A 15,244-nucleotide genomic window follows, 5' to 3' on the forward strand; every position below is an offset into this window, starting at 1 on the left:
TTTCGCTCGCCATCGACAATAATGTTCCTATAATTATCAGCCTCGCTGGTCTTACTACCGTTTGAAGATATGAAAACGATCTGTTTCCATATTATGGATGCGAACTGTCGCTTTGTTAATATTCTGTTTGCGATTGAGAAATCGACCTAAATATTTCATCGAAGTGTTACTGTCGAACATAATCAAATGAGGATTTATTATTTACGTGTGGAAGGCGACATCGGATATGATTCTGGGGTGATTATGATTATTTATTATATATTCTAAACTTTAAATAAATCATCTAATTGAATATACAATTTCAAAAAGGGCTGGTACATATCAGTCATCAGTATACTTTTACCATAATGTCACGCGTTTACCGCTTCTAAGAATCCAGGTTTTAGCTCAATATTTTGATATCTTTAATGCCCTTTCTCGAAATTAAATATAACTAAAATGTGTAGATATAAGTACTTTTATCAATTGTATCGGACAGTAAGTATAATATTTATTACTAAAAGAACTTAAATCTACTATTACAAAGGTACATAATTCCTGTTTAAATTAAATTATTGAGGATTCATATTATATTTATATCCTATTTTCCAAAGAAATGTCATATCCCGATGCTGGTTTCAGTACGGCGTCAAGTTTCATCTTCATTTTGGAGACGTCAGCAGTGATTCTATACCGGTGTAAGACGTGAGCTACCAACACCTTCATGGACATCATCGCGTAAGATTTACCTGTAGAACAAGAAATACTCTAAGCCGGGAGGAAATTCACATTACGCTGCAAAACGCCAAAAACAAATGATACTAGTCTATCAGTCTTACTTATAAACTTATTTTAGCGTTAAGTGGTGGTTAAGAATTCCTTAAATAGCTGTCAAAAACATCATCGGTTTAGTTTAAACCTTATTAAGAGGCAAGATGGCGGGTTTTGGCTTACAGCTGATCGAGTAAATTTGTGTTTTAACTAAGCATAGCTTTGTGATTTTTTTATAAGTAAGACTGTTTATGTACAAACGTACCTATATTTATGTTTAACGCTTGTTGCTGTCGAGTCTGACGAGTCAAAATGAATTGTCGTACATTTGTTTTTGACGCTTATAGCGCTAAACGTATTCTCCTGGAACGTCATCTCCTTATAAAAAAATACACGGATTGTATAAAAATGGTGTTATTCCAGTTGAGTCAACTCATTCATGCTATAGACATAACACTACATTCCGCCCCTACCACATATCTGATCCAATATTTCGACATACCAATACAATTGCGTTTCCCGATGCTAAACGGGGCGTATGCGTTGGGATTCTTAGGCAAGGTATCCGGGTTCAGCCATCGCTCTGGTCTGAATTGATGCGCATCTGAACCCCATATAGATTGACGATGCATACTCCAGAATCCAAGCAGGCAATTCGTACCCGCTGGAACAGTATAGTTTTCTGAAAATGTTCGAGAAAGAACTAAGTACGTAGATTTTCGCACGATCATCATATCAGTCCGCCCCGTGTCTATGAAGGTTTGAAAGCCTTTGAAACATCGGGAAGTTAAAACTAAATCATAACCGCGAAAAATCCCGAATAACTAGTTTTATTCAATTACTTAAGTACATAGAGATATTACCCTTTAAATAACCTTATTTTCCTTTCATTAATGTGAATTATGAAAGTGAAGAACGAAATATTTGTTTTGATTCTGAAATTGCTCCTTTGTACTACGCAACTTAAAATGAATGTATCATCAGTTATTAACTTCAACTTACTTAATTTAACTTCGGTATCCGTACATCTGGCAACTCCAAACGCCATAGGGTAAAGCCGCATAGTTTCCTTAATTACTGCTTCAACATATACTAATTTAAGTAAATCATTTTTGTCTACATCCTTATCGGGATCATTAAATATTTCTAGTACCCTGAAACATATGAATTGAAAAGCAATTGTGAGGTAAACATACGGATACATTATAAGAACATCGATTTAATTTTACCAATAAATATCAATTAATTATTTTACACACAGAGAGACGAGGCCAGTCATCAGCTATTATGTAACACAATAATAACTTACTCCTCATAAGCTCGATTCTGAACATCTGGATATGAGCCTAACGTAGCAAATATGCACGTCAAAGCACTGGACAAAGTATCAAAACCTGCGATGAGGAACGTATCTATGTTCTCTCTGATCTCCTGGTCGGTGAGGCCATCGTCGTCTGCTAGTTGCAGCATCAAATCAATCAGTGGCTTGCTTTTTCCTTTAAATAAAATAAATAAGGTGCTTAAAGCGGCGATAGCCTAGTTGGGAGGTGGAACGGACAGCCGAGACGAATGTCCGCTGGTTCAAAACCCGAGTATCCGATATATGTGTATTATTTGTGAATTATCGCTTGCTTCAACGGTCACGGAAAACATCGAGAGGAAACCTGCATACCTGAGAAGTTCTCCATAATAATTTCGAAGGTGTGTGAAGTCTACCAACCCGCACTAGGCCAGCGTGATGGACTAAGGCCTAATCCCTTTTAGTAGTAGAGGAGGCCCGTTTCCAGCAGTGGGGCAGTATATAACATAGGGCTGATATTATATAAATAAGGTGTTGAAACCCGCCATAATGGCCTACGTGAGTGGCGTTCCGGGATCAGCCTATGTATATTAGGTTCTAACAGGCCGGCATAACTGTGTCGATTACTGAGGCGTAATCATCTCTCAGCAGTAAACATTCTATATAGATCTTACTCCGCTTATCATCAGATACAATGAAGTAACTTTGCCTTAACAATAATAATAATAATATCAGCCCTGTATTATATACTTGCCCACTGCTGAGCACGGGCCTATGCCTTGCCCATATAGAAAAAAAATAAAATCGTTTCAAAATTCTTGGGAATCATTAGTAGTAGAATATGATAAGAAGCAATCCTCTTCGTTGAAATAGTCATTTTATGATTGTGGAAATTTAAATATTGGCATGCACAAAATGAACGTAAAAAACACGATTACTTAATAATTTTGTTAATAAAGAAATTGACCTACCTGAATCATTTTGATAACAATTGTTTTGTACCATATTTTTCAACTTCTCCTTTCTCTTAACAATCATCTAAAAGTAAAATTCCATCAATATGCCGCAAGCAAAACTTTAGAACAAATTTATTGAAAACTTAGACAATATTTTCTCTTTCATTAAATTCAATATTTATTGTGACTCAAAAAAAAAGTATCAGCAGTATCAAATTAAACATAAAGTAATTCTATTGAACCCCACTCCACATACCATCTGGTGCAGTGGCGTACTTTATCACTACGAGAAAAATACATTCTTAGTTATTAAAATCATACCCTGTTTGACATATCGTGTATGATTTTCAAACATCTCAACTCCGCTTTCCTGTGCTCAGAGAAGTAATACACAAACGGGATATGAAACCAGACTCTCAAGAACTTCGTTGTCAAAATGTTCAGAATATTTTGAACGCTCTCAACGTATTCAACGTTCAGCGGAGTGTATCCGTCCCCGTCGCATGTTAGAGTCTCTGTAACATATAGACCTAAAAATAAAAATCTTATACCTTCATCATAATAATACTTAGAACACCCCTTTTCATTTTTCATTTCAAAAATTCTTAACATTACACGCATTCACCCCTTCAATATCCTAAGGTATAGAAAGAGGCGTCATTAAATAGCAAGACGTGATAGGGGCATATCGCCACCTTGGGCACATTCCAAACTCCGATACTGAGCAAAAAGGCAATATCACTTATACCCGGGATTACAATGGGAATACAATGCATCTACACCATGCAGATTAGATGAATAATCATATTAATACGGGGAGGATCTACTTAAAATAAGTATTAAATATATGTTTTAGATTTAACAGTTAGATACTACGCAGTCATGCAAACGTTTAAAACCGGTCCGAATAAAAAGGATCAGCGAACCTTGACACCGATCGCAGCTAGTATTATATGGGAGAGACTTATCTAAGCATATTATTAAAAATGTACAGATTCAAATAAAACTACTTTACGGATTTTATCTTGTTTTTTATATTATAATTTTCTTATAATAATTTTCTATTTTAAAACAGCTATAAAATAGTTTTATTTTAATGTCTAACATTCGTGTAATCATAAGGAATCATTGTACAGATTCAATAATTATTAGATTATTATTTTTAATATTGCCTATTGCTTAAATTTTGGAAAAAAATATCTCTTAATAACTCAACGTAAATATTTTCTCTGTTTATTCTTGAATTGCTCTTCGCCCAATTCGACGGTACATGTAATATAGTCATTCTACCAATGAGGCGGTAAAGGAAATAGAAAAAAAATATAACACTTACGGAACACAGTCTCTAAATTATTTAATAGCAAATAACGGAACTGATCGAACGATCCTTTCCCAACTTCCACAGCAAGGTCTTCGACAAGTTTCTTTGACTGGTTATTAAATATACCCATATAGCCATTCAATATCTGCACATTTAACGCTGGGTTCAACAGTTTTCGGTGTAATTTCCATTTTGGAACTGTGTAAAGTTAAATTGATGTCAATTTTAGAATCGTCAGAACCTTGTTCAACTCATGTTATTGGAACTTAAATTGTATTACATTGGTAAATATTTATAAAGTAAAATGTAAATATTAATAAGTACTTTAAAAAAACTGGAATAATATATAGCCTATAACAATAAATATCAAACGATAGACACCTCATTTGTCAAAACCGATTCAGAAAAAGCGTCGCTACATATGCACTACATACATACATAGGGTGTTAAAAATATTACCCTTCCTTGCTTCAAAGTAGTTGAGTTAAAACTGTAGACAACCTTTTGTTTATGTGATTAAAATTACGATATTTTAATTACATTATAATTCATTTATTTATGTACACTTAATTTATATTAATTAACAATAATACGATTTGCAGATGACTTTAAAGTTCCCCGGATAATACGGAAATACCGGAACATCGCTAAAATACCTTTGGTATTGTTTTAAAATAAAAAAAAAACAATGTTACTAACGCTTTGTACGAGACTCCCCTCCCGCCCCTGTAACGCATCGTAACATTTTATAAGACCCCAGCATTCAAAAATCTATGTTAATCCTTTGGAAGTAACGCATGTCTAACACCTAATTTATTAATCTGTCCTTACTGTTTTTACTTACCATCAGCAGAAAATATTCCTTCTCCAACCAAAGGCTTAGAGAAATCATAATAAAAAGCCTTTTTGTAACTCGTATTAGCAATGGTGGCACAATCGTCAATATCTGTAATGCCTGGAAAGAAGGTTTCAAAACGATTACCCTCCTGCGATCTAACAATTAATTTAGTTTGTATTTATTCATAAAGGTATTGATAAGCTACACGGACACAAAAGTACTACACGAATAATAAAATATAAGGTTATTATGGATAATTAGTTTACACTGTAATGAAAACATATTTGTGAATTTTTGTTTATTTTTATATTTATTTTCCTTTGATATAAGCTAATTATTATTTAGGCTGAATTAAATAACCTCCTCATTTTGTAAAATCATTGAAAAATCCTTACCATATAGTGTCATCGGTCCTATTGACAATGTGATGACGCCTCCTTTCTCATCGCACTCCTCAGTAATCTTCCTCAGGGTTTCAAATATTTCTATAGATTCAAGATTAAATCATAATACTATGGTATTTTAGTTTAACTATTTTTAAATGAAGTATTTAATCACAAAATTATGTTATCGGACTAAATTGACCTCTTCTAAACTTATTTATTCCCTATAATATCGCATATATTTGTCGTTTAAATATATAAACTCTGGGCCTTACAAGGGTCAATATTTACCGAAGCGAAGTAAGGTTATTGTGTTACCAAATTAAACCACGTAGGTACTTATGTTAATGACAATAAAACTACAGGAAGTAACTCGAACCGTAGGCATAAATAAAGGGTAAAATTGAGAGAAATTAAATATAAATAAAAAATAATTATAATGTTACGAGCCCTCATGCCACTACTACAATTCTAAGAGAATTCGTCGCAGCAATAACATTACATTTTCAGTCAGAAATAGGTTCACGCAGAGGCCATATTAGCATTACTTAAACCACAAGATGATCAAAAAATCAGAAAAGTAAAACTGGGATTTTGGTGGAAATATTCGCTATCTATAGATGATTTTAGGCCCAAGGTTAGCAGAGGTAAAGACTCATATGTATTTATTAACGGAATATCAAAATGACTGTATAATAAAAATACACTTACGGGTAGTATCACCTAAGAAATGATGAATATGTCCTATTAAAGGTAATTTTCCTGATAGAGCTGGAGGCAAAGAATACGCAGTTTTCCATTTTCTTTTCCACAAAACCCACAAAAAACAAATGCAACACACAAGTGTTAGAAACAACATTACCACTGAGAAGGTTAGTTATTACTACAAGTTTCTTACTTTGTTAGCATTTATAGCGTTGTTAGGGTCAGCAGATTGGCAATGTTTAGACCTAAATAAGTTACTCGTATACCTAAAGGTAGATACACATGCTTGTCGATTAAATGAAAACCAAATACGAATATTGCCTAATTTTTAAGACCTGTTTAAGAATTTTTCAAATTCTAAATCTGAAGATAAGTACTTGTCTACAATAATTGTAATCAAAATTTTATTAACGTAAGGGTTTTGGATAATTTATCAGTTATAGGATAGGAGTCTACCATAGGATTTCTTAATACACCGTGTATAAATATACGTTTTTATATTTACCATCAACAAGAACATCTTAGAATCGTGAAGTAAATATTCGTAAAACAAAATATAAACTGATCTCTTCGCAGATTGAACCTACTGCGTGTTATTTCTCAACAAGCTCATTAATCGCTACGCCACGGCGGCTGTCATAATCAACCAAGCTCTAATACAGGTCCCAAAAATATAATGTCATAAAAATATTTCACTGTATATATTTACAATTAACTATCAATGAAATAATATTGTTTACAGCATAAATTAATTTATTTTAATCATTACGATAATTTCGTGTCACCGGGGTCAGCATTATTCACAATTTAAACATTTCAATGTTTGTATATTTTTATTAAATACATTAAATACATAACAAACTTTACCTTATCTTATTTTTTTTATGTTTCGAATAAAAGTCTAAGATATAAATTTAAACCGTATTTACATAGGAATAAGATGTACTTTTGAGGCATGACTCGACTGTAAATAACCACATTTTCAATAAACACCAATAGCGATAGAAAAATCGTCTCTATGTTAACAACTCTCAAATACAGGTAGAACGTTTTGGGCCTTCGACAATTTCATTAACTTTACAAAACATAATAGCAAACCTACCACTTTATAGTTCAGAAATACTAAATTACTATGACGGAATTCATCTTCAGCCTATGGAAGTCCACTTTTGAAAAAAGGCTTTCTTTTAAAATTTATGGACACACCAGACCGTATTTTCTTAATACGGGGACTGCAGTGACCCCACTGCACTTGATGCAAGCGGAATGGGGTCCATATAGAATGTCGGTTGATAAGAGATAATTACTATTTGCTAGTCAAAGTGTCGTCGATCGATTCATTATGTAAGGGTGACAAATTTCGCAGGTTTTCTAAAACGTAGTATTGCATTTACAAAATATGACTTTAACGCAAAAGCCCTACGAGCATCCAAACAGAAACTAATAATGGTACGCAGAATGGTAGTTAGCTAATGAACTATGATTTTTGTCGTATTGTCAACCTTTGTTGTCAATGTTATAGCTGTCACTGAGGCAAAGAAAATGTTATTTTTTCCCCACCCCCAAACTTGGCAAAGGTCTTAGTTATTCTGCCTACTTTGTGACGTCATCACATAAAAAGTTTAAAAAATTATATAAAAAAATATATTGCATAGATTTCAAAAAGAAATAAATTAGTCTCATAAAATAGACTACTCAACAAAATAAAAATACAAAAAAATGTACCTAAAAAATACTTTACATACCGAATTATACTGGCCTATTTAATCGGTATATAAGCTCATTATCAACAATAGAACGACTACTATTTCAGTTGATTTTAACGAACAACCCCAATCTTTATCTTCAAATCGGACGCAAAAACGGACCAATCAGAAAAAAGTTTGACACGCATACTTATTTTGATTGGTTATTCGGGATCAACCTGAAAAAAGAGATTATGATCCTTTGATTTATGGTGTAAACGCTTTATCTATTGGTAAAACATTCCTCCTAAAATATCATATTGGGCTTTACAATCATGTGCAATTTACTTTATGCCCCAATTTCGCAATATACCTACATAAGAGATCGTTGCTTATTTCTGTGTAGCATTTACTATTTTATTACAGACTAGCTTCCGCTCGCAGCTTCGCCCGCGTGGATTTCGGACTTCAAAAATGGAGCCGGTCGCGAACGTTCGAGAATGTTCGTTTTACGAAGCTACTCGCTAGGTGATTCGCTAGCCTCTAGGTGCCATGCAAGCCGCCTGCCTGTGCGTTCGCGACCTTATATATATACAAAAATAATCCTTATAGCATGATTCAGTATTCACGCATGATGGCTTATTATTAGCGTATTTCATGTATAACTTTGGTGTTTCTATACCGATTTCTATGATTCTTTTTATGGAATATTTAATAATGTTAACTTTTATAATTAGGGATGACTGAGAGTGTTATAAACGTAAGAGTAGACAAATATAATGAGAATGCTTCGAACTGCTAAGCTATCGGGAGTTACACGTGTTATTGTGAGTCAACCATAAAAGATAGACATATGCTGTGGTGGGATATTTTTTACATAATTTTAAGGAGAACATTTCCGTCATACATGATTTCTGTGTAGCTTTAACCATTAAGCTTGCACACGCGACAGAAGCTTAAAAAAATGGAGTAACTTCTCCCGTTTTCCCAACATTTCCCTTCACTGCTCTGCTCCTATTAATTGTAGCGTGATGAAAAGTATACTATAACCAGCACAGGAGTATGACAAATAATTGTACAAAGTTTCGTTAAAATCCGTCGAGTAGTTTTTGTTTCTATAACGGTTATACAGACAGACAGACAGACAGACAAAAATTTTACTAATTGCATTTTTGGCATCAGTATCGATCCCTAATCACCCCCTGATAGTTATTTTGGAAATATATTTCATGTACAGTTTTGACCTCTCTACAGATTTATTATAAGTATAGATAGAAGATAGATATAGATAGATAGGTTATTTTTTAACGTCAAGGAGCTACGCTGTAGACATTTGTCTACAGGACTAGACCGGTTCGACTGAAATGATATCACAATTTTGCAGTAAACCAACGAAGTCAGCATGTTGTTGGTTTAATGGTGTGCGTAAGATTTCCGAAGACGCAAACACTCCTCTCATTATATAACTAACTGTTTCTTGTTGCTTCGCCTACGTGAAGTTTTTCCAGGATAAAAATACCTCTATATATTAAACCAGAATAAAATGGTAGCCCATCCCCTTCCCAAGGTTTCAGACTTCCCCCTTTCTAAATGTAATTGAAATCTATTAGGTAGTTTTTGAATTCCCATTCAAACAGCCTGGCGGGAGGGACTTTTGTTTTATAAATTATGTAAGAATTTATATTTTCAATAACAAACGGAACCATCAATACAACTTGTTTAAATTAAAACAATGTTGCATTTTATTATCTGACTTCGTTTGCGCATAAAACAACCAAAGGTAGTGATTACGTAATTAAAAACGAATAGGCGATTATTAAAACCAGATTATAATCCACGAGCTATAATTGCTCGTTACTTTGTATCGAAACGGAATAAACAACTGTAAATTCAGTAATGGAGATATTATAATAAAATACAAACTAATTTAATTAAAAAATACAATACTGACTGCCTCGGTGGCGTAGTTGTATTATAGTACGACTGACACACACAAATTCCTGACTCCAGACTGCTGTTGAGTAGAAAAGCCTCCAATTTTACCCGAAACAAGATCCAAACCCGGGACCTCTGAGCCGTAACGTACCTCGCGTGCAGTACAACTACGCGACTGAGGCAGTCATTTAATCATGCTTGTATAAAAAATAATACTTACCTATGAATAATTTTGAATTATTGTTTCCTTAATTTAGAAGCATCGTATACCGTAACTTTGGAGTGAGATGTCCAGACTTCGATTTCCATGTCATAATATTTACAACCAAGCCGAACATATAATATACAACAGGTTACAGAGTCAGATCAGGTTATAATAGGATACATAATTGTGGTGACGAGCGAAGGATGCAATATTCATCGTCGATCGATAATATTTACATTATTGCACTCAACTTTGCACTTTCACCTTAGTTAAGACTAGTTACTACGAATCAGAGAATAAAAGAATCTCCAGAAGCGTGTGCAATAGCAGCAAATATTTGTATATACTTGCGATTCGCCGCAAGTCCTGCAAGCTGCAAAATTTGCACAAGTCAGCTCGGCGTGAAATTTTAATACAATAATAGTAATAGTAAAAATCACTATTTTAGTACATACATAACATACATAACATCACGCATTTTATCCCCGAAGGGGTATGCAGAGGCGCAACTAGGGCACCCACTTTTCGCCAATTATGTTCCGTCCCATGATGTGATAGGGGGCGAGCCTATCGCCATATCGAGCACAAATTCCAGACTCCGGGCTGATACTGAGCACAAAAACCCAAATACCACTTTGCCCGACCCGGGATTCGAACCCAGGACCTCAGAGCGCTATTGTACCGGACGTGCAATACAACTACGCCACCGAGGCAGTCTATATCTATATCTTCCGCAAGTTATTTTGACTATTACTATTTTAGTAATAGTCAAAATAACTTGCGGAAGATAATATTCTAAGTTTTGGCATGAAATTCATTTTTGACTGTCATGCAAGGATAAAAAAAGACATATTCAACGAAAAAAGGTATATTTAAAGGTAACTTCATAAAAATATTTTACAACCCCACCGCCCTTTACATGTTCTCTACACGAAGCTTAATGCAAAAATCGCTTATTCAAGCAAATTACTGGGATTTAATCATCAATACTGGACACAACTATTTAATTGGCTTTCTTGAAGTATTCTTTGCTCTCCTTGGGATTTGGTTTGATGGTGTCAGCGTTCGTGTCTGGGTTCCAGTTCGCTGGACACACTAAAAAAAAAAAAACAAAATTTAGATTTAATAATTATAATTTATATTTTCATTGTTCATCAAGCTTTGTTGTTTAGTGATGTAGTGCATCGCTAACATTGACAGTGTAATAGAATCGTTTCGATATTTATAAAGCTTATTTCTCTACATTTCGAATATTTTGTTTCATGGCCTACGAATGTGAGTAAACCTCTTTTAATTATATTCAAGTGAAAAGGAGATCCCAAAAGATTAAAAAAAAATAGGACTTATAAAGTGACCTTAAATATTTTTCCTGTCAAATGTATTTCAATAAATTCGGCATCCTATCTGTTATGTTTGTATATTGTATCACTTACTTCGTTTACCACCATCTTAGATCAATCAAAATCACCGCACCAGCTATTAAGCCCTTTATAAATACGATTAAAAATTTATGGATATGAAACAGTCACGTGACACAACCAAATTTATCCTCCTGCGCCGCCCGGGACATGCAATATTGTGCAATATGTATAGTGAAGACACATAGCTGAGGCCTAAAGCTACCTACATACGTCGAAATGTTGTAATAATTAACAAAAGTGTAGCAGAAATTAACTGTTTTAATCGAGATAATCTTGTAGCGAAACATTTCGTACATGCTGCGGAGTGAGACACTGTCACGTCATAGTCGATGTACTTACTAGCTTCCGATGACGAAGGCTCATAAGAAGCCGTTTCCAATCGTGTTACCTTTGAGAAAACTTATAAGTTATCAACTTTTCATACTAACAATACTGACCAGACATGCTTTTCATATAAATCCCTATATAATACTAAAATATTTAAATGAATTTATTGACGACACAGTATTCTAATAAATAATATCTTACTTAAATGGCTAAAATTAGTAAATTATCAGGTTGAGAGTACTCTCTATATTATTTATATTATAAGGTAAAGTTTGTGAATTTGAATCTAAGGTCTATCCAGACCTACCGTTCTATTTTTGAAATTCTAAACAACTTTCGATCCCAGGAACGCCAATAACGCTAGTCAAGAGATCAAATTAAAAATATTTTACATTCGTTTTATTTCGATGTTTAACATTCGCGTAAACATAAGGATTTATTATGCTCGTCAAGAGGCCAGCGAAAATAGTTATCTATAAACTCTATCATACCTTCTCCGTGTTTGTCAGCGAATTGGAAAGCCTTTACCAGCCTCAGGGTCTCGTCCACAGATCTACCGACGGGCAGGTCGTTGACTGACATGTGCCTCAACACGCCGTTCCTATCAATGATGAACAGACCTGAAAGTAAAATATTTTTCAAAACTACAGACAAATTTAATGGACTAAGGATAATAATAACTCCTATCTTCAGATCAAACTCGATAATGAACAATATAATAAATAATTAACAGTTAGCTTTTCAAACTTTAATCCAATTCACCTGTTTTCAGCGATCGATCCAAAAACGATTAAGATTGTTTATTAAAATCTGAGATGGAATGAGGACGACCGAATTTGGTGAAGACAAAATGGATATACAATTCAACTTGAACCTTGTTGTAATTGGCAAATATGAAATATAGATTTGACAAACATTTCTAAACAACTTTTTGTGTACAATAAAGTAAATAAATAAGAAAATTTCGTAATAAATATTTTTATGTAAGGTTTAATTAATTATAATAAACTAGATTCTTACCGCGAAGTGCAAACCCGTCATCCAATAAAACATCGTAATCCTGCGAGATCTTCTTTTTATAGTCAGCCAGCAGGGGAATGTCCAGTTTGCCCAGACCGCCATCCTGTCAAAAAAGGTTTATAATATTTTGTCTAGGTGGTTCTCAAATCGAAATTAACATCACTTGTTTTATCATTTTGTACCTGTAATGTACTAATTAAATATTATTAGTCACACAAGGCAAAGTTCATAAATATTTACAAAAATATAACCTATACTAAAAGTAATGAAATATCCTAATGAAATATAAAGGAAACATTTAAAAACTTTTAAGTTCATTGTGATCTTAACATACTCAAAAATAATTTGTGTTATGATTGTTATATACACCATTTAGAGTACAGAAAAATCAAAAAATAATGTTATTACTTTCACACATGCAAGCAATTATCGATTTTTTTTTTATATTTTAAAAAGTAAATGAAAAATTACAACATTTAATATTTCAAATGCTCTCTTACCTTTCTGGGTGTGTTAACCCAGGCAAGATGACTGAACTCAGAGTCTGTGGAGACACCAATCACTTGGCAGTCAATGCTGGCAAAGTCCTTAGCCCTCTCGCTAAACGCAATAAGCTCAGTAGGGCAGACAAATGTGCTGTAAAATAGAACATTTTATATCATTAGTATAATAAAGAGAATAGAAAAATTTATATCAAACTAAACTATTTTAACCTATTCACATTTCAATTTCTTTTATTCTAAACCACAAGTCTATCTTTAAATTTAGACAAAACTTTTAAAGTAAACTATGGAAATTATGCATTAGGTTGTTTCCATTTTATAAAAGTTGCTTGTGACTTCCCTTGCGTGAAAGCATGTAGTGCTTCTAAGGTATGTCTCTATAATACTGAGCAGTTTTATGGGACACATTTTTTGGGCACAGGGAACAAAAGGTAGACTGGACAATCTTTTCGCTTAAGGTATCAGGGTAGGCAGTCAAATATTCCAAGCAAAAAGCTTGGGTCAGAAAACTCTGAATATTACTGAAGATTGCATCACATTCTTATGTTATAAACCACCCTTACATAATAGCATTTATAAATAAACAAAACAAAGAAAAATATTTAAGTAAGATTATCAACTTACAAGTCCAATGGGTAGAAGAACAGAACCACATATTTTCCAGAAAAATCTGCTAATTTTAGCTGATTGAATTCACCATTTACAACGGCTGTGGCACAGAAATCTGGAGCTGGCTTTTGTACCCTCGGAACAAAAACTGCACTGGCTGCACATACAAAATATTTTTTTATACTTAATCATACTAATTTCCTACTTTTTGTGTTAAAGTTTATATAAATATAGTAATTGAATTATAAATGATAAAAATTATCAAAAACAGGGTTAAAGAGTCAAGATCAAATACTCATTCAATGAATAATTAATGACTTCAACGTCACACATTTAAAAGAAAAAAATTTATAAGTTAACTTTTTTATCTGACCTAACTATGTTTCAGAATATTCCGAATAACTATAATTAATACAAAATAATACTGAACATTACGCTTACAATGACCACATTGGATATAAAAAGTTTCGTCTTTATATTACATATTATGTATGGTCATTAGTATTGCAGAAGATTATGATATTCTTTGTCGGTAATAGAAATTCATTAGAATAAATCAGTGAGAACTTTAGTCGGCGTTTTATAGGTTATGTAACTAAGTTGATTTTTAACACTTACTTGTGGAAAAATTTACTTTCTTAGCGGTCGTTAGTGCAGGGCTGATGACCTGAATATGAAATAAATGTGTTTAAATAGTGTAAATGATAATTATCAGTGTTAATAAAACCACATAAATAATTACTACTTACCCTACGAGCCAACTGTTTTACGAATAAGGACATTTTGGATTTTAACTGGAAAATATTAATGGATGCAGTAACACAACAATATTTTTAATTCTTCCTTTTTTCAACAACGAGATGTAGAGACAGATTTTTTTGGATATATATTATGACTACTGACTGCTGTCAACTGTCAAATGTCACATATATATTTTTTTTATTTATTCGTCCCGAGGATAGGCTGCAATCTTCCGTCTATACTGCCTAGTCTTACACTCAGGTTGGAAGAATAATAACTATCATTCTCTCGTCGCCGCTGGCGAAATGTAAACGAATTCACAAATTAGCTGAAACTGATAGTCGATTGTAAAATGAGACGAGTGACGCCAGGGTAATTACCTTAACACTATGTACAGCAATACCAAGTAATGACACTTCCAATAATTCAAACAAATATTGGTAATTATATTTTTATAGCAAATAAAGACTTATGCTTACTACGTAAACGTACGTTTTATTATATTTCATAAACACACACACATACACATCACGCATCTATCCCGG

The 15,244-nt window shown here is 33.3% G+C and overlaps 2 protein-coding genes across 3 annotated transcripts; both read right to left on the reverse strand.

Annotated features, from left to right (window-relative positions):
- Window positions 1-441: 441 nt before the first annotated feature.
- Window positions 442-6,807, reverse strand: LOC115454878 (cytochrome P450 4V2-like). Of its 2 annotated transcripts, XM_037440272.1 has the most exons (10): window positions 6,260-6,805; window positions 5,561-5,650; window positions 5,172-5,282; window positions 4,340-4,525; window positions 3,328-3,521; window positions 3,022-3,088; window positions 2,060-2,246; window positions 1,753-1,904; window positions 1,253-1,432; window positions 442-728 (listed from the first exon to the last, which is right to left on the reverse strand). In XM_037440272.1, exons 1-10 carry the CDS (start codon window positions 6,405-6,407, stop codon window positions 574-576), a joined length of 1,470 nt encoding a protein of 489 aa, XP_037296169.1. In that variant the 5' UTR covers window positions 6,408-6,805; the 3' UTR covers window positions 442-573. The 2 variants fall into 2 exon arrangements, with proteins under 2 accessions (XP_037296169.1, XP_037296170.1); XM_037440273.1 differs by lacking the exon at window positions 4,340-4,525 and having other exon boundaries at window positions 6,260-6,807.
- Window positions 6,808-10,930: 4,123 nt separating this feature from the next.
- LOC115453259 (peroxiredoxin-2) lies at window positions 10,931-14,890 on the reverse strand. The gene is made up of 7 exons (XM_030181950.2): window positions 14,708-14,890; window positions 14,577-14,625; window positions 13,974-14,115; window positions 13,347-13,482; window positions 12,847-12,949; window positions 12,318-12,446; window positions 10,931-11,173 (listed from the first exon to the last, which is right to left on the reverse strand). The coding sequence occupies exons 1-7, from the start codon at window positions 14,738-14,740 to the stop codon at window positions 11,082-11,084; spliced, it is 684 nt and encodes a 227-aa protein (XP_030037810.2). The 5' UTR covers window positions 14,741-14,890; the 3' UTR covers window positions 10,931-11,081.
- Window positions 14,891-15,244: the final 354 nt, after the last annotated feature.

Source organism: Manduca sexta, chromosome 18 (assembly GCF_014839805.1).
Source record: "Manduca sexta isolate Smith_Timp_Sample1 chromosome 18, JHU_Msex_v1.0, whole genome shotgun sequence".
In the NCBI taxonomy this organism is placed as follows: Eukaryota; Metazoa; Arthropoda; class Insecta; order Lepidoptera; family Sphingidae; genus Manduca; species Manduca sexta.